Raw genomic sequence first — 27,500 nt, forward strand, 5'->3', positions numbered from 1 at the left:
ATAGTCATTTGAGAGTCTTTAAAAAGAATGCACAAATTGAGGAACAATACAAATTTTAAAAAAAATTCCCAGACATGCAGCATGTACAACACGTAGCATTGTTTTGCCTTTGATAGTTTCAGGTCATGTTTCAAATTCTGTCTTGACTGTTGCGAATTAAGCCACGAGTAAATCCAAGCTTAAGAGGGGAAGAATCTTGCACTGAGAAGAACTGCAGGCGTGTTTAACCCTTAACAGTCCATGAGAAGGTTGTGCTCCAATTAGGGAGCAGTCAGTGTCAGCAGGCGAATGTGGTATTCAAATTATCTATAATCCACAATCTACAAATGTGATCTGTGACCTAACGGCCTTGCTACTAATGAAGGGAAAGCAGCATTGCCTCTTTTAGCGAAGCCATGCTTTAAAATTCTAAGACAATTTTTGGGCAAAGAGGCTTGTAGAAGTTGTGTTGTAACCCAAAATCGATTCAGTTGTTCAATACCAACACACTGAACTAAATATTAGATTTGATAGTGACAAAGTACCGTATTTTGAGCGTATAATTGACCCCACAAATGTGATGCTCCAGAAACTCAATCTGCTCAAAGGAAGGTCAGTTTTGTAGCTTCTGTAACGAGCTAAACTGTTTTCAGATGTGTGAACATGATTGCACAAGGGTTTTCTAATCATCAATTAGCCTTCTGAGCCAATGAGCAAACACATTGTACCATTAGAACACTGGAGTGATATTTTCTGGAAATGGGCCTCTATACACCTATGTAGATATTGTACCAAAAACCAGACATTTGCGGCTATAATAGTCAATTACCACATTAGCAATGTATAGAGTGTATTTCTTGAAAGTTAAGACTAGTTTAAAGTTATCTTCATTGAAAAGTACAGTGCTTTTCCTTCAAAAATAAGGACATTTCAATGTGACCCCAAACTTTTGAACGGTAGTGTATATAATACATTACCAATATATTTTTTTACATAAGCTGCAAAAAAAATATTAAAATTTTACTTCAAAAACTGGCAGCTCAGTCACCAGAATTTTACAGCAAAAGCAGTGGGTTTTTTACAGCCTATAAAACAACTGAATAAATAGAATGGAATGGAAAAACAATACCACTGTTTTTAGCGGTAAAATTCAGAGCTGCCAGTTTTTGTTTTTTTTACCGTAAAACGTTGTTGTAATGTTTTGTTTTTTAATGTTTTAGTGTCTTACTGTATTTGGAAAAAAACTGTACCAAAGTTGATTATATGGTAAAAAACTCAGTCGGCGGAATTTAACCGTAAAATCTATTGTCAATTTACAGTCTATAATTTGATTGATAATTGGTTTTGAAATCATAAGTCTAGCAGCTATTTAAGTACACTATTTATCTTTATTTTAACAAAAAATATTTTTTTAATACATGACAATATAATATTGTGATTTTGATTATATTGAATTTTAAAAGATATGCAATTGCATGCAGTACATGATTTTTAATGTCAAAAGGGAAAGAACAAATATATTTAGTAAGAAAAGATTCAGCATTGTATTAATACATATTATTTCCAGGCTTTAGCGGGGCACATAAAATAATGTGGCGTGCCAGATTTGGCCCCCGGGCCTTGAGTTTGACATCAGTGGCTTAATTATTCATTAAAATCAAGGCTGAGGTTTTTTCTTAACATATAAAATGAGTTTAATAAAAAACATGTTAAATGCCTATAGATTCCTTTCTTGAGGACAAGTGTCATGTCTGTGATTATGTTTTGTTTTAGTCATGTTGGGATTTGGTTTTGGACTTTTTGTGCACTTTTATTTGTCACCATAGCAACCATTAGTTTCACCTGGTTCACATTGTCATGTCACGCACCTGTTCACCTGTCTTGTCACGCACCTGTTTTCACTGATCACGTCACTATTTAAATCTGTCTGTTTCTGTTGTTCGTCCTGGCGTCCTCGCACTTTTTCATCACCCTGATTCATGTCATGTTCACAGTTCTTTACCAAGTAAGTTTTTGTTTATTATTGCCACAGTTTGTGTTTTTGTTTTATTGTTCATAGTTTTTGCCATTGTGCAAGTTTTGTTTCATAGTCAAGTTGTTACCTCCGCTATGAGCGCCTTTTGTTTGCTTCCTTTTTGTGTAGTTTATTAGTGTCAAAATAAATCATGTATTTAAATTCACGCCTTGCCCGCGCCAATTTTCCTTTGCCTTCCGGAGAAGCAAAACCCAAGAACCCAGTCATGACAACAAGACTGTATGTTGGTGTATTGCCCTATTCTGATGAATTGTATTGATTGGAATCAGACATGATTTACAGTAGTACTGATAAATTCCACAACTCCGAAAATACATTGTGGAGGGAAAAAAGTGGTTGGTTTTTTGCTTATATTTTAATCCAGTTTTCATACTATTATTTATACTCTTACGTATACACTTTACAAGAAATACATTGGAGTGTAACTCTGTAGCTCGCTAGCTTGTGTGTGCTAGTTTTCTGAGACCCTTATTTTGTTAACGCATGCAGGATGGAGCAGTATTTGCATTGGTCTTCGGTCTTCACTCATTTCACAGCGAGTCTGTGTTGGAATAAAAAGTGTTTGTCACGTTCCTGCCTGTCGGTTTTGTCTTCATACTGAGCTGGCAGCAGCCAGTGGTCATCTCACACAACCCTTGGTTGTCGCGTATGTCAGTCGAGTGACAAATGCGTTGTCATAGTAAAGATTGATGATAGGTAATGTCTACTTTTTAATGCCTTGCGATCGACCCACACCCTCTGAGATCGACCGGTATGTCACAATCGACGTAATGGACACCCTTGCTCTAGCACGGGGTCAGCAACCCATGGCTCTAGAGCCGCACATGGCTCCAGTGGCTCCCTGGAGATTTTTAAAACATGTATGAAAATGTAAAATAAAAAAAATTATATTTTTTGTTTTATTTTGATTTCTGTAGAAGGACAAACATGACACGATCCTTCCTAATTGTTAGAAAGTCCACTGTTCACATTAAACATGTTCACTGATGAAAGTATTTGGCGAGTGCCGTTTTGTCCTACTAATTTTGGCGATCCTTGAACTCATGAACTTTCTCTGCCACTGCCACAGAAAGACGTGTTTTATGCCACTCCTTCTTTGTCTCATTTTGTCCACCAAACATTTTATGCTGTGCGTGACTATCCAAAGGTGAGCTTTGTTGATGTTATTGACTTGTTGGAGAGCTAATTAGGCATATTTGGTCACTGCATGACTGCAAGCTATTTGATGCTAAGATGCTATGTAAGCTAGCTGTATGTACATATTGCATCATTATGCCTCGTGTGTAGGCATATTTGAGCTCATTTAATTTCCTTTACTTATATCCTTTATGTATTTAATTTATATTTGCATGTCTTATTACACATTATCTGTATGTAGTATCGGCTGCATTTCTGATAATTATTTGTGTGCCGATATAGACCACCGCAAACGTTACCCAGCCCACAAATATTGTCATAAATCCATTAGATTCTAGTGACTAGAAGAAAACAGCCTGTCGTTTCCTTTAACTTAGACACACACATCTATACCTTTGGCCATTCTAAGCAAGTAATTTCCAGGAGTTATTTTACCCTCTGAGAGGCCTCCCTTTTACTAATGTTTTCCAATGTTATAGACATGTGTAGAATAAATATTACATTTCAACATTTACTGTATGTCAACAAAGATTTGTGTCAGTCTGCGACACAGTCATTTAGATAGTAGGCTATTATTGCTAGTATTGACACTTACATCATGTGTTGCCTTCATTATAACACTCATATAAGGCTTTTAATTTTTTGCGGCTCCAGACATTTTTTTGTAGTTTTTTTGTTCAATATGGCTCTTTCAACATTTTGGGTTTCCGACCCCTGCTCTAGCAAATTCAGTGTGCCAGCGGTATTTTATTTAATTAAGTTCCGTATAAACAAGCAAAGCACTGTTTCACCTATTGTCCCCTATTGTAATTAACTAAACAATGACTAATTGACTGGAATCAATTATGTTAATGAATATGCAAACAAGAAAAGCTTGGGCCACAAAACTAAAGCATGTCAGTTGAGGGCAAAACAAGCTGTGCGAAAGAAAAAAGTTTGAATAAATGGAAAAAGATTTAGCAAAGGACAGCTGAGTGGTTCAGTGGCAAAGAGAGATTTGACACGAGCAGAGACTTAAAATAAAATGATACTTTACATGGCATTAAAATTGACCTAGAATACCACTTTGATGTGACAGCTACAGTACTATAATAAATAACGATGCCACAGCTCTGTCTAATACATAGAAAAAACCAAGGCTGTGTGATGAAATTCATCATATCTCACCATAAGTCTCTTACAGACACACACCCGCCCACACACACAAGAGATTCTTACTTGGCCTACTTAGGGTTTGCAGGGGGGGTAGTTGCAAGTGTGATCATTTCTCTCATATGCATGTACTTGGTTGCATATAAAGCATGAAAAAACGAGTTCACAGGAATGTCACAAACTCGTATGATCGCGGTAGTTGTGACCTCAAGATACGGGGATAGGAAACGATGTGCAGTTAAAAAGTCTTTATTCACAAACCAGTAGTGCAGCAGGTAAGTGCACAGGAAGCACAGGAAACAATCAATAACCATGAGTGGTAAGCAAAGTGCCGTATTTTCTGGACCATAGGGCACACCGGATTATAAGGCGCACTGCCGATGAGCGGGTCTATTCAGGTCTTTTTTCATACAAAAGGTGCACCGGAATGTAAGGCGCATTAAAGGGGTCATATTATGATTTTTTTCTAAATTTAAAACATTTCCTTTTGGTGTACATAACATGTAATGGTGGTTCTTTGGTCAAAATGTTGCATAAATTATGTTTTACAGACCATCTTCAAGTCGCTTTTTGACGGCCGCTTCAGGATGCGCCGTTTTGTGGGCGTGGCTCACCTTTGACAGCGTCTTCTCCCCGTCATCTTTGTTGTAGCGGTGTAGAGTGCAAGGATGGGAGTGGAAGAAGAGTCAAAAGATGGAGCTAACTGTTTTAATGACATTCCGAATTTATTTAAATCAACAACGGAGCAGCATCTTATCATCTGTGGCTCACTAGTGCAATAACAACGCAGGAAATGTGTCCTGTGAAAAACCGTCCAACCGGAACTCTCTAATAACTAAATTTCCGTGGGTGAATTATGTAAACCCACTACAATGGTAGTTTTTAGCGCTTCCATAGCGATATATAAGTTATAACTTTATACTACTTTATATTATAAATGGCAACAGCGGAGGATGAATGCCCCATAACAAGAAGTTAGTGAAAAAGAAGAAGCTCGTCAACTACGGCATCTTCACGGACTACAGTGGCGGACGTGCGCAAATTTTCAGGACTTATGCAGATCTCAAATACACATCAGCAGGTACCAGAAGGTAAGAAAAGTTGGTTTTGCATAATATTGTGAAACAAAACCCCAGATAATACGTCTGCTAATGGGTGCCATTTTGCGGTCCTTATACACACACACCATAGTAATACTTGCATCTCTGACTACGGTAGCCGTAATGGGCCGACAAAAAATTTGAAAATGAAAGGATTTTAAGTGTGCCTTATAGTCCGAAAAATATGCTCATAATCCAACCATGTCTGAAGGCAGGTCTGGCATATAAAGATACCTGATTGGCAACCCGGAAAAATGTGCCCAGATTGCCAACCAGAGACAAGTGAGGAAGGCAGCACTCAAATTCAACCTCTTGAAATAGTCTCATTCGTTTGTTTCATAGTTTGTTATGTTATTAACATTTTATGATTGCTAACCAGCCCCCTCACCTTGTCAAAACCTCCCCAAAGAAGTCCCAATATTTTGTGCTGGTTTGTGCCGTTGAAATGATTGTGCTGTTTTAGTTTCTGAGTTCTTAAAGTTTCTTTTAGAGGTCAATCAAAGGTCAGCCAGCCCCCCACTTTCTCCAAATGATGTCCACATTAAGCCAAAATAGTCTCATGTTGTTGTTGGTTTGTGTCATTCAAACTATCAATTGTGTTGCTATAATTTATGAGTTAAAGATTACTATACTGAAAGTGACGTCACCACTTACAGTGGACCCGGAACTTGTTTTCAGTTGTTCTTGCCATGTTAGTATGCTATGTTCTGCCTCCACTTTAAAAAGTTTCTTCTCGTTTGATTTTTAAAACCCCATGTCGTTCTTTTGTTTCAGTAGATACACGAGTCATGTCACCGTCACAGGAAGAACTTCAGGTAAAATATTTTGCTTTTATAGCTTTGACACATTTCTTCCATATCAGTGACACTAATATAAGAGAGGATATACTTGTATGTATCCCACAATGGGGAAATTACATTGTGGCAGCCCAGATTTTTAAATACAGGAGCAGAATTAAAAACTAATGAAAAACAGAAAAAAATAGTAATAAATACTACATATTGAGCACTAATATGTATAGATAAAGGATAAAATAAAAACACTAAAATCCGTATTTCACATTAAAAAAAAAGATCCTAGTAATCACAAAAGTGCATTATAAAGTCTTACAACTGTGGGTAGAAAGGACCCGCTGGCGCGCTCCATCTTGCAATGTGGAAGTAACAGTCTAATACTGAAGGAGCTACTCAGGGCCTCCACAGTGTCGTGCATGGGGTGAGAGGGATTGGACATTGCGGATGTCAACTTGGTCAGCCACCTCCTCAATGCTGACTAGGATGGAGGCAGCTCTCTTAATCAGTTTATTAAGTCTGTCTTGTCTGTTCCCCCACCCCAGCAAACGACGGCATAGAACACCACTGTGTCATAAAATGTGTGTAGCAGGGAACTGCACGCCTCGAAGGACCTCAGTCTCCTCAAGAGGTGTAGGTGACTTTGACCCTTCTTGTACACATTGTTTAAATTGTGAGTCCTTTCCAGTCTATTGTTGAGGTGAACATCCAGGTATTTAAATGAGTCCACAATTTGTATGTCTGATCAGTGGGTGGTGTAGCTGACCGCCGGAAATCAATCGCAAGCGCTTTTGTCTTACTGGTGTTTAAGTGCAGGTGATTACGTGCACACCAATTGACGAAGCCTGAGATGACTTCTCAGTATTCCTGCTCGCTCCCCTCAGACACACATTCCACAACATGACCGGAGTCATCCGAGAACTCCTGCAGATAGCAGCGTTAGAGGTCTTGAAGTCTGAGGTATAGAGCGTGAACAAGTAACGTGAGAGCATTGTCCCTTGGGGAGCCCCTGTACTGCAAACTATCACATCGGAAGAACAGTCACGCGACCTCATGTACTGCGGACTGTCAATGAGGTAGTTAATGATCCATGCAGCCAGTTGATTGTCCACTCCCGCCTCTTCCAGTTTCACCCGCAGCAGTGCTGGCTGGATCGTGTTGTAAGCACTGAAGAAGTCCAAGAACATGACTCTCACCACATTTCCTGCAGTCTCCAGGTGGGTGAGGGCCCGATGCAGCAGGTAGACGATGGCACCACTCACTCGATGGTTGGACAGTAAGCAAACTGCAAGGGGTCTATTGCTGACACTGTTTGTGCCCAAAGGTACCTGAGGATGATTTGTTCCATGGTCTTCATTAGGTGGGAGGTCTGGAACTGATGCCATCTGGGCCTGTAGCCTTCCTGACCTTGTTCCTTCCCAATTCCGTCCTCACTTGATCCAAGCTGATGAAGTGTTGGGCGGGTGATGGCTGGGTGCTGTGAACTGGGCTGGTAGGTTTTGGGGGGCTCGCTGAGAGGGGTGTATTGGGGAAGGGGCGTATTGGGGAAGTGTGAACAGCTGGAACTGGAGTGGAGCAGGGGTTGGAAATGAGGGGGTTGCAGTAGGGCCAGAATCAAAACGGTTGAAAATAACATTCAGTTTGTTGGCCCACTCTTGGTCGCCAAAAGCTTGGTGACTACTTCCACCTCTTCAATGACCTGAAATCTGTTTGAGGCTGGTCCACATTTCACAGATGTTATTTTGCTCTAGCTGTTCCTGTTTTTGCTTGTAGTCCTTCTTACACTTCCTGATCTTATATTTAAGATTCCGCTGGACTCTTCTCAGCTCCACCTTGTTTTCTGAAATGAAAGCCCTCTTCTTCTTGTTCAGTAGGGCCTTCAACTCAGTGGTGACCCAGGATTTTTGGTGGGAAAGCACCGGACCATCTTGGAGGGCACAGTGTTTTCCACAGAGAAAGTTATGTATCCTGTGATGCACTCAGTCAAACTGTCGATGTCCTCTCCATGGGGGCTGCAGAGTATATCCCAGTCTGTGGTGTCGAAACAGTCCCTCAACTGCTCACATGCCTTCTCTGTCCACGTCATCAAACTTCTCCTTTGTGGTGGATTTTTTTTTTTCACCACAGGGATGTAGTGTGGCAGAAAATGAACATGGTTGTGATCAGAGCGCCCAAAAGGGGGCAGGGGGTGGCTGTGTATGCTTCCTTGACATTGACATACAGCAAGTCCAAAGTTTTACTGTCACTTGTGTGGCACTTAACATCCTGTGTGAAAGGGGGCAGGGTGGCAGAAAGAGTGGCATGATTAAAGTCCCCAACGATAAGGAGAAGGGCTTGTGGGTGCTTTGATTGCAGCTGTGACACCTTCTTCTGTACGCAATCACACGCAGCAGCAGAGTTATCACAATTACAGGTGAAAACTCCCTTGGGATGAAATAAGGTCGAATGCTGACCACCAGGAGCTCAATGTTCCTACTTTTCTAACAGTGACATAATTAGGACTCCACCCTTTGTTATTCACAAAAACGGTAAGGCCCCCTCCTTACTTTTTACTGCTCTTGGACAATGGTTGGTCTGTGCGGATGAGTGAGAATACGTCCAGGGAGGCCGATGTGTCCGATATATGTTCATCCAGCCACGACTTCGTGAAACACAAGATGCTGCTTTCTTTATATTCCAGCCTTGTCAGCGCCGTCAGCTCGTCCATCGTGTTTGAGAGAGCAAACGATTCCCATTCCAACCGATGGTAAACTCGGTTTAAACCGTCGCTTTCATGTCCGACGCTAAACACCAGCCCTGCAGTCTCGTCTTTTCCTCTGTATCTCCACTGGAATCTCTGGTTTCACCACGTGGACTCCAGTGTGGGAGACAGCCAGCAACTGGTCTTTGGTATAAACAATTGAGGTATGGCTAAAAGGCTCCCCGAAAGCAGATTAAAACATTTCACAAAAAAGTAATTGAACTAGTGCAAAAGTCACAAAAGTGCCACCCTTGGTTCGTTGTGCAGTTCTGAAAGGGTTTAAAGAAAAAGGTAAAAACACATGTCAAAAACAGGGAAGCATTAAAGAAAACAAAGTAGAATATCAAAGAGCACAGAGCTACTGCAATAAGCAGCTACTTCAGCAGCGCTATCTTGGGGGAAAAGCTAAACATATATTTCATATCTTTGTAACTTATATGAAATGTTTGGTATTGTAGAAGATTAAAACAATAAGGTTAACCATAATATTTAGCTTATACTCAGTAAGGACTAAGGACACCACATAAATGATTGTTAAGTAATAGCATATTTTACGCCTTCTCTTGTTTGCTTTAATCTGACAAACTCCCTCAATTGTCTTGTCCTGGAAAAACTGTGTAATTGTAGATACATATATGCAAAGGTGACTGCATATGAAATATAAAGATTGTAGCATTTACTCAATGTGCAAAAATGTTTACTGCATAAAAAATTTAAAGATAGGAGCATTTACTCAATGCAAAAATGTTTGTGCAATTGGAACATCAAATAACAATTGAACATTCAAAGATGAATGCAGAACAAATATCAAAGTAAACACAGTAACTATAAATTGTGAGAAAAAAATCTCCAGTCCTTTGTGTACAACACAGCATGTGGGCAGATCCTTGTTTTTCCTGATGCTGCTCGTACACCACTTCTCAGGTCATCATAGAGCTCCCAGACACATTGCTCCCCTCACCTCCCAGAGGGTGATCAAGGGTGATGGGTCAAATGCAGAGATTAATTTCGCCACACCTCGTGTGTGTGTGACAATCATTGGTACTTTAACTTTAACATGCAGTAGGATACAAAATGTCCAAGAGCATCCTGGGTCAAGGCTGCCCAAAAAGCAATGACTGCCCTCAATGTGAAGGTCTGTCCTTGGAGCACCATGTTGGAGGGGAATTCACACAAGGGAAATCATCTCTTGTGGACACCCTATTGTACTGGAGTAGCTGAGAAATGGCTGGCAAGGTCAGTGTCAATCTAAACAAGTTCACCCAGACTATAAGTGTGATAACCCTCCCTGCACATATACTATTTCCTGTTTAGGTGTCTTCTCTGATTGGCCGGAGGCAGTCCGAGTCAGGAGTCCTTCTGCCAAAGCAGTCACAAGATGATGCCAGAAGTCTGGAGGACACCAATGGAGGTAGAGATGAATGCAACCGTCCTTGTGCTTTGTTTGCTTAGGTTGCAATACGGTGAAGAACATTGAATCACTTGCAATGTTTTGCAATGTTCTCTGTATCATAGTAGAGATGTTGCAGTGTGCATCTATTTGTAGCCTACCACATGTTGGACAGCAGTCTTTCCTTCTCTACGCAGACCTGTTGGGTCACAACCTGTGTGACGATGGCTCTTACCAGTAATTGAACTGGTTGCTGTGTTTGTTGAAACTTACAACATTTCCAAAAGAAATACTGACACAGAAAGCTCTACATAGGCTCTGACAAAAGGGATCAAATGCACAAGAGACGTTTCATTTACCGACTTTAAGAAGCTGCTGATGGTTTACACGTTTTATCAATTGCAGTTTAACTTTTTTCCGGCCTGCAGATGGAACAGCATGTAGGCATTCTGGACAAGAAGAGAGGTATGAACTCATCTTCATTTTTAATGGTTATACATCTTTTCACAGCATCTTCATCTGTTGGGCGTGTGTTTGTGGCAGCATCAGATTCCTCACAGGGGTAAGCATCCGTTCGTCTGTTCTCTTCGACAGTGGATGCAGTGTCAATGGCAGAACAAATCTGCATGTTTCCTTCTTGAAGGAAAGATGGCGAGCAATACGACGATCCACCCTTATAGGTAAGTTTTCATGTTGAAAATACCTTGTTTTATATTTTTGAACTCTGCTTCAACTGGCTGAACTTGCAGTGACGCTGGTGCTGCGGAATAGTGACACCATTATTCCTATCCAGAGTGGTAAGTAACTTGCAAGTCATATTATATGGGAATAATCTCAGGGAGGAAGTGGATGTTATCGCAATCTCCATCAGCCATAGCAAGTGACCTGCTCTCGTCACATTTTTCAGTTACCCACTGTTGGACGTCAGTCTGTATCTGAATGCATGCATTTACTTGTTCCTGTTCTTCACCCTTGTCATCTGGAATGGCGACACACTCGTGCAATTTGTGGTTTATGGCTTCCTCCCACCCCCAAAGACGTGGGGATAGGTTGATTGGCAACACTAAATTGGCCCTAGTGTGTGAATGTGAGTGTGACTGTTGTCTGTCTATCTGTGCCTTCTGCCCGAATGCAGCTGGGATAGGCTACATCACCCCCAGCTACCCCGAGACGGACAAGTGGTAGAAAATAGATGGATGGAAGGTATTTTTTTTAAACCTTTCTGATGATAAAAAGGCTCCAGAAGTATCAATGCCTTCGGCTTCAATTAACGCCACAATAGTGATAGCCCGTAATAGTTCTTTTGTATGCTCCACAGCTTGTGATTTAAGAAGCTGTGCTAAAGAGCTCACAAAAAATATTTTTTTCTTCAGGCAGTCCCAGTTGCAGATCATCTTGATGCAGTGTGCAACATCTAACCAGACAAAACAAGGTGGTAGTTTTGCATTTTGTTTACCAAGTGAAATGTTAAAGCATTCATTGATGTAACTTTTCAGGTCAGGATAAAAAGTAAACACCTTCACAAGAGCTCCTAGAATGACCAGACAAAAATCGCTCATAACTTAATTTGGAACAGGTGCACCTGCACAACGAACGTCATATTTCTCCGACAGCATTTGCACCACTGGGAGACTGCTATTGCCTGCTATTGTCACATGTTAAATGAACATGAGTCCAGGTGCCAGGCTTCAAAATTGTATATTCCCTTTTTTTTTGCTTGATAGTGTTGGTCTTTGTATTGAGCCTTTTACGGAATTGATTCAATCCATTTTATCAACCTGAAAAGCTTGATGATGAAAGAGAAGCTGAAAAAATTGTTTATCAATTGTTGCAGGACTCTAGCCTATTGCTGACCAGAGGTAATGTCTGTTTAATTTAACAAAAGTATACAGGGCATTTTCAGTGATGCTGTTTCCCAGCTCGTCACGCAGCACCGTCTATACACTGCTTTGTTTCCATTTGAGAGTAATGGAATCCCTGTCTACTGCTGATTTTTTAGTTTTAAGAATAAATAAATACAATTGTCATCAATTATTTAACTTCTGCACCAATCAAAGTGTGTTTGTACCCAAAATGCAGCCTCAATCAAATCACTAGACATTTTATCCATCTAGGTATCTAAACCATAGAGTAAATACAAATGTTATACACTTACATACTACGTATTACATGCATAAGTAGGTAAAGCTTACCCATGTTCCTTTATTTGCAAATTAACTTCTATTTAGGTCTATTTTGCATTTGCAAATAAGAATGTGCAATGCTAGCGTAAATTAGAAGACTAATTAACCTTCCATTTCTGCATTATCAGTGTACATTAAGCTTTGTATACAACATTAGTGTTTAAACATATTAACATCGGCCAAAGATGTAATTTGGAGGGTTGTATTTACTGTGCTGGAAAAGTAAAACTTGCAAAAGCTACGTTAAAACTTTTAAATCCACAGGTGTACCAGTCTGTCTACCGCCCCCCCAAAGGCAGTGAAGCGTAGATCATGATAATAATTTGAGAAGTAATCAATCAATCAATCAATCAATTGCTGGCCGGCCTAGCTGCGTGGGGCTGGTGGTCCCTTGTACCTGGGCACCGCACCTGCTGTTTGGGGTTGGGCTCTCTGGGTGGCTGGGGCCGTACTTTGGCTCCCGCACACACTGGGAGACAAATATATTGTGCATACAAATTCACATACATAACTCACAGACACAAAATATATATCAGTGTTTCCCACACATTCGTTTATTTGTGGCGGCCCGCCACGAAAGAATTACGTCCGCCACAAATAGATTTTTTTTTTTTTTGTCCTGTCCAGCTTCTCAGGCAAATCATATAGTTGATGTAGATGCCCATATAGGCTGTTCAGATTTACTTTACAAAAGAGAAGTGTAGGATACTTCTCTTGTTGCCTTATTTGTATTTGACCACTACTGTTTTCTGTTTATTTGTTACTGACTGTGGCAGGACACCTCTGCCTCTGTTTCACTTTATGTTGCTGGTAAATAATATGGTTGTAGTAGTAGGCTAAAGTTAAATTATTTAGTATGCACTAATTAAAGGGGCAGAGCTTTAAGAGACATTTTAGCTTTTATATTTTATAACATATATTTTTTGTAAGAACCACAATGAATAAATATATTGCAGTGAATAACTTATTGTTCAAATCTGTATATAAAAATATGTACATAAAGTATTGTAATTATATTGTAAAATGGATGGATGGATGGATGGATGGATGGACGGACGTTTAAAACAAAACTGTTATTATTATTAGTAAGTATACATTTTTTTAGCCTTTTTAGAGAAAATCATATCATTGTAGTAAATTATGCAAATTACTCAATGATGTCATGGTGACACGCCCATAGCCACGCCCCCACCGCCACAGGTATCTTGGCAGTTTATGGGAAACACTGTATATAAACACTAAGGTTGTCTCGATACCGATAATTTGGTACCGGTACCAAAATGTATATCGATACTTTTTAATAATTTTCCAAATAAAGGAAACTACAAAAAATTTCAATATTGGCTTTATTTTAACGGAAAATCTTACAATACAATAAACATATGTTTCTTATTGCATTTAAAGAATAGTTTTCCAAGGTTGAAATATAAATTAAAGGGCATTAAAGGCCTACTGAAATGATTTTTTTTTTATTCAAACGGGAATAGCAGATCCATTCTATGTGTCATACTTGATCATTTCGCGATATTGCCATATTTTTGCTGAAAGGATTTAGTAGAGAAAATCGACGATAAAGTTTGCAACTTTTGCTCACTGATAAAAAAAGCCTTGCCTGTACCGGAAGTATCGTGACGTCACAGGAGCTAGTATTCCTCACAATTCCCCATTGTTTACAATGGAGCGAGAGAGATTCGGATCGAGAAAGTGACGATTACCCCATTAATTTGAGCGAGGATGAAAGATTCGTAGATGAGGAACGTTACAGTGAAGGACTTGAGAGGCAGTGATGGACGTATCTTTTTTCGCTCTGACCGTAACTTAGGTACAAGCTGGCTCATTGGATTCCACACTCTCTCCTTTTTCTATTGTAGATCACAGATTTGTATTTTAAACCACCTCAGATACTATATCCTCTTGAAAATGAGAGTCGAGCACGCGAAATGGACATTTAAAGTGACTTTTATCTCCAAGACAATACATCGGTGACACACTTAGCTACGGAGCTAACGTGCTAGCATCGTTCTCAAATGAAGATAGAAACAAAATAAATAAACCCCTGACTGGAAGGATAGACAGAAGAGCAAAAATACTATTAAACCATGTACATGTAACTACACGGTTAAAAATTCTCAGCCTGGTAAGGCTTAACAATGCTGTTGCTAACGACACTTAGGCTAATTTAGCAACCGGAACTCACAGAACTATGTACTCTCTCCTTTTTCTATTGTGTATCACGGATTTGTATTTTAAACCACCTCGGATACTATATCCTCTTGAAAATGAGAGTCGAGCACGCGAAATGGACATTTAAAGTGACTTTTATCTCCAAGACAATACATCGGTGACACACTTAGCTACTGAGCTAACGTGCTAGCATCGTTCTCAAATGAAGATAGAAACAAAATAAATAAACCCCTGACTGGAAGGATAGACAGAAGAGCAAAAATACTATTAAACCATGTACATGTAACTACACGGTTAAAAATTCTCAGCCTGGTAAGGCTTAACAATGCTGTTGCTAACGACGCTCAGGCTAATTTAGCAACTTAGCACCCGGAACTCACAGAACTATGATAAAACATTAGCGCTCCACCTACGCCAGCCAGCCCTCATCTTCCCATTAACAGCCGTGCTCACCTGCGTTCCAGCGATCAACGGCGCGACGAAGGACTTCATCCGTGGGTTTGGCGGCAAGCATCAGCTAGGCGTCTTCTATCAGGGTAAGTAGTCCTTGTTGTGTTGCTGTAAGTATTGTACTTAGCCGCTAAGACACCGATCGATCCCATCTACAACGTTCTTCTTTGCAGCCTCCATTGTTCATTAAACAAATTGCAAAAGATTCACCAACACAGATGTCCAGAATACTGTGGAATTTTGTCGAAGAAAACAGAGCTTTGTGTATTGTGTCCAATAGGGCCCAAACACTTCCGTGCATTTTATTACATCACGCGCATAAATCATATCCAAAGGAGATTTTCAACCGGAAGTGTGGCGGGAATTTTAAAATTGCACTTTATAAGTTAACCCGGCCGTATTGGCATGTGTTTCAATGTTAAGATTTCATCATTGATATATAAACTATCAGACTGCGTGGTCGGTAGTAGTGGGTTTCAGTAGGCCTTTAAACACATTGGGCTTTTCTTGTTGCACTCAAAGAACAATTTACAATTTTCCATATGACATATAGTCTGACAAAATCAAGGATTAGATTAGAGTATAATAAAAAGCTTTACTGACATTATTTTAAATTATTCATGATTTATGGTTGCCAATCCTGGTATGTGCTTTAAGAAAAATACAATTAATAGTAAATACTAATAACAAAACTAAGGATAAAAGTACACAGATAAGCCATGTAGCAGGTAAAATACACATTTTTTAAAGATCAAATTCAGTCATTTCACTTGCAATAGTTGACGCTAGATGGGCGGTCTTAACTCCGCTAATATTTAACATCAAGCCAAACAGCTGTGTGCGCGTCTACGTATCTACATGTTCTGTATCTTCATGTGCACAACAGGGGAGCTGATTAACTTATAAGAGTAGTGAATGTGTGTTTGCGAGAATGGCAACGTGTTGGCTGAGTGACGTAAGTGAGTGAGTGGGCGAGTAAAGAGAGAGAGGTAATGCGTGCACTGCGCAGTAGAAGGATGAACGGGTCCGGTTGTGTCCTGGAGGGAACGTCTGCCCTATGGTCTTCGACTACGGTCTGCACTAGAGCCGAACAGCAGGACAGGTAACAACTACATTATTACCTGTTAGTCTTTATAACTCCTTGTGCAAATATTATTGGTTAGATGTTTACTTAAGTTTGAAGCAAAGGTGGTAATAATAATCACCACATTTGGCGAGGCATGTTTTAAAGCAGAATTTGCAGCGCGACGCCTCCCTGTTTAAAGCGTCACATTTATCGTTAGTTTTGAAGCCCAAATACCTTCATATTGTACTTCACACACCCTCTTTGTCAACTAGTAGAATTGTGTTTTTGCCATTCCTCCTCTCCAAGACGTTATTGCTTGTATGCACTTTGTGTGTGGGTTTTGACACACTCATCATCATGCGCCTTGGCTCTGCAGTCACCGCTGCACAGCGGCATTGGGATGACAGAACAGTACCGGTACTTTTCAAAGGGAGTATAGTACCGATTTCAATTAATTAGTATTGCGGTACTTTAATAGTACCGGTATACCGTACAACCCTAATACACACATACATTAATTCATCCATACATACTGTACATACACTCACAGTACATACATCCACACGCACATTCACTGTACAAACATGCACACATACTGGACATACACAAGCACATATGCATACATACACTCATGCATATAATTGAATCAAACATATATTAACGTTGTTTTCTTAAGGGAAACTGGATAAAACATGGCACACTGACGAAGTTTAACCTACTGATACTATAACAATCTACAAGGCTAATACAGTTCGCTTCTCGTTCTTCCCTTCCATTTATCTGCTTTCTTTTGTAAGTCAAGTAATCATAACATATATGTATTGTTGCATTTGAAACAATTGTATAGTTGACAATAGAGGTCATTATTGTTATTATTCATTACCAATAGTGCTATTTCTATTGGTATTTTATTGTTCCATTTATGGTGCAATTATGTTCATCGTCATTTCTGTGTTATTAATATTTACTTCACTAACTGCTTCTATACTATCACTTTTTGTATCATATTTGTACATATCATATTTGCTGATGCTGTTCTGTTGTTGTGGTTGTTATTGTTGTTGTCATTGTTGTCTCTCTGTTTATCCCCCTGTTTTCCCTGCAATTTCCCCCTCTGTCTTCCTTTTTTATTTTTTCTATCGCCTCCTGCTCCCGCTCAGCTGCGCCAAACATTAATATAAATCCATTTAATAAAGTCAAATACAAATAAGTTAACAATAGAAGTATTCCGCCCTTTTCTTTTGTAAAGTAAATCTTCAGAGCAAATATGGGCATCGACATCAACAATAGGATTTGCCTGAGCATCTGGACAGGACAAAAAAAAAGAAAGAAAAGTAATTAATAACACATAAATTATAGCAACACAATCGTTGGTTTGAACGGCACAAACCAGCAAAAACATAGCAGAAAACAAATGAGATTATTGTTTGAACCACAAATTAAACTGGAGAATTCTGGTTCGCCTTCGATGTCACATCCTAAATTTTTAATAGTTAATAATTCATAAAGTATAGCAGCATAAAATATAAATAATAAAATAATGTCTAATAACTCAGAAAGGAAAACAGCACATACAACCATTTCAACAGCACAAACCAGCTCAAACGAATGAGACTATTTTAAACAGTTTTGCAAGGGGTGAGGGGCCAACTTCATGCAGTTTCACAAGCAGAGTAAAGGAACCTGAGCAGGAAGTGCAACGAAAATAAGAAAGTAAAACAGAAAATAACAGTGAACTCAGGTAAAAATAAAAAATGTCATTAAAAGAGAGAACTATAGCCTAGTATTAACGCTAATGCTTAAGTCGAGTCAAATCAATTATATTCAAATAGTCAAATCACAAAAGAAGTCATCTCAAAGGACTTTACACATGGAGAAGGTCTAGGAACAGGCATAAAGACTGCAACTGTTTTAGAGTATCTCATGACTCATAAGATTGTCTACTAAGATTGTCTTGTCGTCTGAGGTGTGTTAAAAGGAAACGTATCCTGATAATTAGTACGAAAATGGGTTGGGCCGTCAACCGTAAAGTTGACATACAATTGTTTCAGAAAAAGTCACTCCTGCAGGTAAACAAAAAAATAATAATGTAACAAAATCAACTAGAGAAAACCCACACCCCACCCTGCAGGTAACAATAGACGATGATTGCAGGTTTTTACAGCCATCACCCAGTCCATCAGCATCACCCCAACACTCAGACACCACTGTACCTGTTTCCCCCACAAACCCCCACCCCTCCCCCGCTATACCACTTTTATTAAGGTTATCACAATTACAGTACAACGTAAAAAATCAACAATGCATAACTTAACATATACGGAAGCATTTCAATAAATCTGAATATGGTGCATCACATTATTTCAGAATCAATTCAGGCTAAGAGACTAATTAAAGACTCTGAATATTTGTTTAGTTAATTTCTAAACATGCATTCAAGTGTAGTATGCAAATTGTCAGCAAACGAGCAGGGTAGAGCTAGGTGCATGGCGGATACAACGTTTTCACTTGCTCTGAGCGGAGTGGAAAATTTAATTATGCACAGTGCGTACATCTTGTATAAAGGGGAACTTCACTTTTTGGGGACATTTGCCTATCATTCACAATCATTATGAAAAACAGAATGATATATATATATATATGTATAAATATATATATTTTTTTAAATAATTTATTTTTATTTTATTTTTTTTTAATTAATGCATTCTAACTTGTACATAAACTTAAGTCAGCTTACAATGGAGCCAATAGGAAGTCTTTTAATACGCCCATAAATCCCAATAACCATCAAAAAACCGCCAACAAAACTCCATTTACATTTAACGAGTTGAATATTAACCAAGTATTAGTGATATTTTTATTATAAGCGCTGACGCAGACAAACTATTTACAGCAACGCATTGATCACTAGCTTGTGTAACTATAATAATAATGGATTAGATTTATATAGCGCTTTTCTACCAACTAGATACTCAAAGCGCTCACAGAGAAGTGAGAACCCATTATTCATTCCCTCCACATTCACATTTAGGTGGTGGTAAGCTACATTTGTAGCCACAGCTGGCCTGGGTTGGACTGACGGAAGTGTGGCTGCCAATTCCGACTACCTCCATTCATTCATTCACCGGTGTGAGCGGCACTGGGAGCAAGGGTGGAGTGTCTTGCCCAAGGACACAACGGCAGTGACTTGGATGGCCAGAGATGAGGATCGAAACTGGATCGAAACTGGAACCCTCAAGTTGCTGGCACCTTGATAGTAGAGGGATGATGACATAATTCGACAAGGTGGTACACTTTGACAGCCAATTTATGGCAAGAAAGACACAATAAGAAGCATCCCCGTTTTCTACGTGAGGATTATGAGTCATTCTTCATCTAAATGGGAATATATGAACATCCTAGCAGTCAGCATCCCAGTGAGAGCAGGCATTGTACAGTAAGTGATGTTTTACTATGTTTGTTGGCTCATGAAGTCTGCAGTGAATAGTAATCAGTGATGCTGTCGAAGCAAAAAACAAACAAGATGCGTTTTTTAAATGAATGCGTCGCTACGCTTAAAATGAGCAAAATACGTAAATGTTACATTTTATTATAAATGTGCTTGTTACTACATTACATATATACTTACAGCGTGTATATAAAACCTTAATGTACGTGTTTGGATGTTTTTGAAGGGCTTTATAATAATAATAATAATAATAATGGATTAGATTTATGTAGCGCTTTTCTAGACACTCAAAGCGCTTCACAGAGAAGTGAGAAGCCATCATTCATTCACACCTGGCGGTGGTGGTAAGCTACTTTCATAGCCACAGCTGCCCTGGGGTAGACTGACGGGAGCGTGGCTGCCAGTTTGCGCCTACGGCCCCTCTGACCACCACCTATCATTCAATCACCGGTGTGAGCAGCACCGTGAAGTGTCCTGCCCAAGGACACAACGGCAGCGATTTGGATGGTAAGAGGCGGGGAGCGAACCTGCAACCCTCAGGTTTCTGGCACGGCTGCTCAACCCACTACGCCTATGTTCTATTCTGCCTTATAGGCAGAATAGAACGACTCCCATAGGCTCCGTTGTAAGCAGAACTTTTGATCACATTTATTTACTATTGAGAATGCATTAAAAAAGAAAAACGTATGTTCTTATCTTACATGAGGATTGTGAATCATAGGCAAAAATTCCCATTTAAAATAATTGTATTTATTTTACAGAAAATAATGGAAATGGAACATGAACATGAAAGTGCAAGTACTTGATGCTCAAATCTTAACATTTAGAATGTAATGAGAACTACTATAATACAGTGTTACATTATTTACATACACAAAGTTGTATACATAAACTGTTGGCAATTTGGAGTGCATAACTAAGAGAAAATCATATTTTATTAATATTTTAACTATTACGTTCAATAACAATGTAATGTCTGTTCCATTACGACACATTTTGTTCCATTATGACAAAATATGTGATTTCCCGGCAAAAATGGGAAGGTTGACAGATATGCTTCACACACTCCTCGTACCTGAATTTGTGGGAAGTGAGTGCGGCTCCTACCCCACCTCACTCTGTGTGTGGAGGAGGCAGACAGCACATAGGGCAGACAAAACGAGTAAAGACACCTCCGCGTCAAGACCTAAGCATTACATATATCGGTATGGCGGTATTGTCGCCAATACATACTGTTACGTACAGATCTGCTTGCTGTACTGTGACGTCTTACGCAGCAGATGCATACGACAGTATTGTGTACACGGAAGCATGGACACCAGTATGTTGTCACAGACCGGAGTTCTTAATAAATGCTTCCTGTTTTAAATACAAGTTGGATTCTTTAAAGAAGCACTCAATACTCAACAATGGCGACGAGGATATCAGTCCGGAATCAAATCCGTAAGTTTGACCACGTCGGCGAGACTCAAAATGGATCATTTACCAAAGTTTGAGTGCTATAAGGAGCTGGGCCGAGTTGGACCAGGTGGCTGACGGCGTTTGAGCCTTACACGGACGCAAAAAGTCTGATTTTGGCAAACAACGCGGAGGCTCCGGTAAAACAGAGAAGACGGCCGCTGTTTCTACACCATGCAGGCACGGACGTGCAGGATATCTTGTATGCGCTACATGACACAGGAGGACCGAGGGACTATGCCTCAGCTGTCAAGGTGCTAAATGACTACTTTGTACTGCAGGTAAACACTACATTTGTGTGCCAGCTTTCTACCTGGTAGCACAAAAACTGGGGGAAACTGTGCAGCAGTTTGTGATGAGGCTTCATTAAGCTGCGAGAGACTATGCGTTTGATGCGGACATTGGTAATCAGATAAGAGATGCAGTGTCGAGCAAATGCACGTTGGAGTGTGTACGGAGGAAGCTGCTGGAGGAATACCGGCTGGCGCTGACACTCGCTGTGGAGTTAGCGGCACTGTGTGAGAGACTGGAGGTACAGATGACGGCGATGAAAGTGGATGGCGCCGAAAAGGGGGTGACGGTGAACCGTGTTTATTCTAAAAAGGAAGGGAAATTCCAGAAATGGAAACCAACACATCTGTGAGAAGGAAAAGGGAAATCTAACAAAATGTGTTACAGATGTGGACATGGAGATCACCTCGCCAAGGACCCTGCATGTCCAGCAAAAAGACAGACATGCAAAAAGTGCAATGGAAAGGACCACTATGCGAAAATGTGCAAGACCCAAGGTAAAGACAGCCATAATGTGAAATGTGTGGAAACTGAAAACCATGACACAGAGGACAGAGACTATGCATTTACTGTTGATGATGATTCAAACACAGAGAGGATTACATTTGATGTTGGGGGAGAGGATCTTCTTATGCTGATTCACTCTGGTGCATCTCGCAATTTTGTTGATGAAAACACATGGGAAATGCTTAAAAGTAAAAGGACAACATTTATTTCCACGAAGGAAGTTAACAAACCTTATACCGGGTATCTATACTCTTCCAAGGAGCCTCTTCAAGTAATGAGTGTGTTCAATTGGGAAGTTAAAGAAGGAAAACGTAACACTGAAGCACAATTCACTGTAATAGAGGTAAGGGGGAACCACTTCTGGGAAAGAAAACTGCTATTGAGCTAAGCGTACTGAGAGTGGGTACAAACATAGCAGCAGTGACAGAAATTATATCTGAAATACAGAGACAATACCCCAAACTGTTTAAAGGTATTGGAAAACTGAACACAAAGCAAATAAGTTTTCATATTGATTAACGTGTGACACCAGTGGCACAGCCACTAAGGCGGGTGCCATTTCATTTAAGGGAAGCAGTAAAGAAAAAAGTGAATCAGCTTCTCAACATGGATACTATTGAAAAAGTCGAGGGACCTACACCATGGGTGAACCCTGTGGTGGTGACCCCAAAAAGAAATGAAATTAGAATGTATCTTGACATGATACATACCATGCAATCCAATCCAATCCCCAAAGCGGATGAGCTTTTGCAGGGAATGAACGGGCCTGCCATTTTCAGCAAATTAGATCTGAAATGGGGCCACCACCAACTAGAGCTTACACCACAGTCCAGGGCTATCACTACATTTGTAGTGCACACGGGAACATTCAGGTACAAGAGACTCATATTTGGTGATTCATCTGCCAGTGAACAGTATCAACACGAAGTTGCAACGGCCACAGCGGGCTCTGAGGGGATGGAAAATATCTCCGATGACATTATTGTTCACGCCCCAGACCAGGAGACTCATGACAAACGACTTCATGCAGTTCTGAAAAGGTTGGAGGGCTGTGGGCTGACGTTAAACAAGGAGAAATGCCAATTCAACATGAACAAGCTTGTTTTCATGGGCATGTTACTTTCTCAGAAGGGCATAGGCCCCACCACTTAAAAAGTGAGAGCAATAGCAGAGGCACGAGAGCCAGAGAACGCCTCTGAAACTCAAAGTTTCCTTGGTCTTGCGGGATATTCATCCCTTTTAATACCACAGTTTGCTAGCATATCAGAGCCACTGCGGAGGCTGACCAAGAAAGACACAGCCTTAATATTTGGGCCAGAGCAAAAACACGCATTTAAAGTGCTGAAGGAAAAGTTGGCTGAGGCTGGCACGCTGACATACTTTGACAAAGACGCCCCTACTGAAGTCATAGCAGATGCGGGACCAGTAAGAATAGGAGCAATCTTAGTACAGCAGCAACGACAGCAAATGGTGCCCATATGTTATGTAAGCAGGAGCCTGACTGACTATGAACAGAGATACTCACAAACTGAACGAGAGGTCCTCGCCTTGGTTTGGGCGTGCGATAGGCTGCACTCCTACAGTTATGGCAAAAAGTTTGACCTAGTGACGGATAACAAGGCTTTGGAGGCCATCTACAGTCCGACCTCTAAGCCATGTGCCCATATTGAACGGTGGGTGCCTCGGCTCCAACCATATGAGTTCAGGTTAATCCACATACCTGGAAAGGACAACATTGTAGATCCTCTGTTACGATTGCTGGGAGAGAGCACGACAGAAGGGGATTACAAGCATGGAGCGGAGAAATATGTTTGTTTTGTTGTCACACTACTCCACAAGCACTGACCACCAGAGAGGTAGAGGAGGCCTCTGCAACTGATGATGAACTCTGCAATGTGCTACACAGAGTGGATGTTTTGAAAAGTGCCAAGTGTAAGCGCAAATCGCGTATGAACCATGTGTCACTGGACAGTTGGTAATAAGGGGGACACGCATTGTGCTGCCACATGCACTCAGAAACAGGGCCATGGAGTTGGCTCATGAGGGACACTTGGGCATCGTGGGCACTAAGCAACACCTCAGGAGTACGGTGTGGTGGCCAGGTATGAATAAAGCTGCAGAGAAGGATGTGAAGTCATTTCACGGGTGCCAAATAGAACCCTTGAGACCCACAGCACTGCCAGATGGGTCATGGCAGGACTTAGCCACTGACCTACTAGGCCCATTACCAATAGGACACTCGATCCTAGTTTTAATAGACTACTACAGTCGCTATTATGAATATGAAATCCTGCAGTCAATCACTGCTGAAAAGGTCATCAACAGTTTGGAGAATATCTTCAGCAGGCACGGATTTCCTCTTTCCATTCTTTCAGATTGTGGACCCAATACATGTCTGCACTATTTCAAATATTCAGCCAAGAGAACGGAATTCAGCACGTGAAAACCACACGTAAGTTGGCTCAGGTCATTGGTGAGGTGGAGAGACAAAATTCCTCATTAATGAAGAGGATACGCATCACTTAGTCGGGGGCTGGACTGAAAAAGGGAGCTACGCAAATATGTGATAGTTTATCAATCTGTTGAGCACAATACGACGGGGACGATTCCCGCAGAGCTCCTGTTCAAGAGAAAGATCAGAGGAAAGCTTCCAGACATCATGACACCACAAAGAGACCTGGAGGTCGGAGATGCTGATGCTGGGAGAAAAGGACAGTCAATGCGCCAAACATGTCGAAGTGTGGAGAGAGAGTGTTTTGCATTTTAACTGTCATGCTTTGTTGTGGATTTAAATTGGTGTATTTTGAAGTGTGTATGGTGTTTGGACATTTTATATAATGTGCACATATTTCAGTGGACAGGTTGTGTACCACATGTGTTAACTTTCTGTGTTAGTTTTCGATAATGTGCACCATGGGTGGGAAAAGTTGTCTGAATTGGTACCAATATACTGTAATTGATTCTATGGAATGATCAACAAACTTAAAAATGTATCAATGATTATAAAAGCACACCACAAAATGTTTTAAAAAATCTGATAAATAAGAAGGATCGCTCTGGAGGTAGCATGCATAGGCGGGACAAAAAAGTTAGCATTCACCCTGTGATTGGGCGGCCAAAATATGGACCGCCCCATTATAGGTTTAAAATGATGGGCTTTAGAGAGTTTCTTCGTCAGGGGAGGCTTAGGTAGGCTGTATGCAGGCTACTTTACTAGAGAGAGTATTTTTTCCGCTTTTAAAGGAAAAATTTAAAACTTTTCAGAAAACATCTGGGCCTTGAGCCCTAGTTACCCCCCAACCCCGGCCCTGGCATCAGCACAGGAGTCAGAGTTGTGCGATGGTGCTGAGTAGGAAATACTGTACACCTATTGAACTATACTGACGGAAGTATTTGATTTGACACAGCCCAAAGCTAAGTACAAATTGAAGAGACACATTTTTATACATGCAGTTTAATCTGTTATAGACTTACTTGCGCAGGCCACAGAAGGAGGGTCAGAAAAAGCTCGGTAGTAGCCATCCTCACAGTCGCAGCGCCAGGAACCCTCATGCTCATTAAAGCTGTGCATCGGGCAACGAGAGCACTGTAGGTCCAGGGAGGAAAATTTGTAGAATCCATGGCCACATGCTATAAATGAGAAAGGCATAACAAGTTAATTTTTAATGCCATTTTAAATGTCCTACCACATATAGTTATTATATATAGTCAACATTTACAATCGTGTGAATACACACAATTGTAAGTATTTGACAATGATGATCTTGGTTAGTTGAAAAGTTTATATTAACGGTTACTATCCAGTGAATTAAAATAGGCTCGCATGACTGTTTCATCTGAGAATTATCCATCCATCCATTTCCTACCGCTTGTCCTGTTCGGGGTCGCGGGGGTGCTGGAGCCTATCTCAGCTGCATTCGGGCGGAAGGCGGGGTACACCCTGGACAAGTCGGCACCTCATCGCAGGGTCAAGACAGATAGACAGACAACATTCACTCACATTCACACACTAGGGCCAATTTAGTGTTGCCAATCAACCTATCCCCAGGTGCATGTCTTTGGAGGTGGGAGGAATTCGAAGTACCCGGAGAGAACCCACGCAGTCACGGGGAGAACATGCAAACTCCACACAGAAACATCCCGAGCCGGGATTGAACTCAGGACTACTCAGGACCTTCGTATTGTGAGGCAGACACACTAACCCCTCTGCCACTGAGAATTCATTTTTCTTATTCATTTTTCTACAGCCCTTTGAGACACTTGTGATTTAGGGCTATATAAATAAACATTGATTGATTGATTGATGTTGTTGTGGTGGCAGCAGCTTACTATTGTGGTGGCGACAGCAGAAGTGACTTTGTTGGTCAGGCCAAAGGAATTTGGCACCTTTAGCTGCTGCCTGGCTTTTAATGTGATTAGTGTGATTTTATCGCATTGATGGCCATTGACCAAATTTGGGGGGTATTTTTGGACATGCTGCAGAACTCCTCTATGGAGTTACAATCCATGGGCTTTAACAAAGTTTTGAAAAGTAGCCAGCTAGTCACTTTTGCTGAAATTTGCAATTTCCCATTTTTGCAACTTATATTCATTTTATTGCTTTCGCCACAGCATGAGCACACATGATATAGTATTCCAAGCATCTGATGTTCTGACTTTGTGCACCGGCCGTAGACAAAAGCCACTTAAAAGATTCCGTCTGTCAATCATCACATGTACCTTCAATCAAAATTATCAAAAGGGAACTGCACTTCAGCTGTCTAAATAAACATTCATTTTATAGTTGATCCTTATAATATACCCAGAAGTTATATAATAAGTTATTTTTTAAATTGCTGTAAAAATTGCTGTAAAAATGCATATCCTCTGAAAATATTCTTTATAATAGCCCCAAACTGGAGGATACGTATTTTAATCAGGATGCAATTAAAAAAAATGTTAAATGAACATCATACTAAGAATGCAAATGATGCATGTGTTTGAAATGGATGATTGATTTAAACATTTATGATATTTGGAAAAAAGCCAATAAGCCCTTTTGATGCATTACAAATAAGATGAGTCAATTTAACATATTGAATAGATTGTTTTTACACCCTTACAGTTGTTTGAAATTGGTATAGTAGGTAGCAAGTTATGCATAAAGTGTCAGGCAGCTGAAGGAACTCTTGTTCATTTCTTGTGGGCATGTCAGAAAATATGAGTTGTGGTCTGTCATGAGAATTGCCTTGGTTGTCCATCCTAGGCCACCCACTTTAGGTCACGTGAGGTGCCTGCATCAAGAGAGTTGTTAATTTTAGCCAAGTTAGCTAATGTGAGTTGAAGTGGAGACTGTGACGCTCAGGTCGCATGACGGCGATAAATGGCGTGTTCCCAAGATGCAGATAGCCGAGGGGGCGGCATTCAGGTAAAAAATCAGAATCAGAATCAGAATAGTTTTTGTTGCCATTGTTTGGAGAATGGGTTCACAAACTAGGAATTTTTCTTGGTGCAATCATGCAACATAAAACACATATAACAGAATAGGTAATAAAAAGAGCTGTAACTGAGCTATCAGATCTTGTTATTGTTCATGTGCCTGATGGCCGA

At 40.4% G+C, this 27,500-nt stretch overlaps 1 protein-coding gene across 2 annotated transcripts in view; it reads right to left on the reverse strand.

The window, feature by feature from the left end:
• The window catches only part of epha7 (eph receptor A7), a 208,350-nt gene that overhangs the window by 107,770 nt on the left and 73,080 nt on the right, over positions 1 to 27,500 (reverse strand). For both annotated transcript variants that reach the window (XM_062044430.1, XM_062044429.1), the window contains exon 4: positions 25,386 to 25,541. In XM_062044430.1, coding sequence (XP_061900414.1) covers positions 25,386 to 25,541 — 156 coding nt within the window. The remainder of the gene's footprint in view (positions 1 to 25,385; positions 25,542 to 27,500) is intronic.

This window comes from Entelurus aequoreus, linkage group LG04 (genome assembly GCF_033978785.1).
Source record: "Entelurus aequoreus isolate RoL-2023_Sb linkage group LG04, RoL_Eaeq_v1.1, whole genome shotgun sequence".
NCBI lineage: Eukaryota > Metazoa > Chordata > Actinopteri > Syngnathiformes > Syngnathidae > Entelurus > Entelurus aequoreus.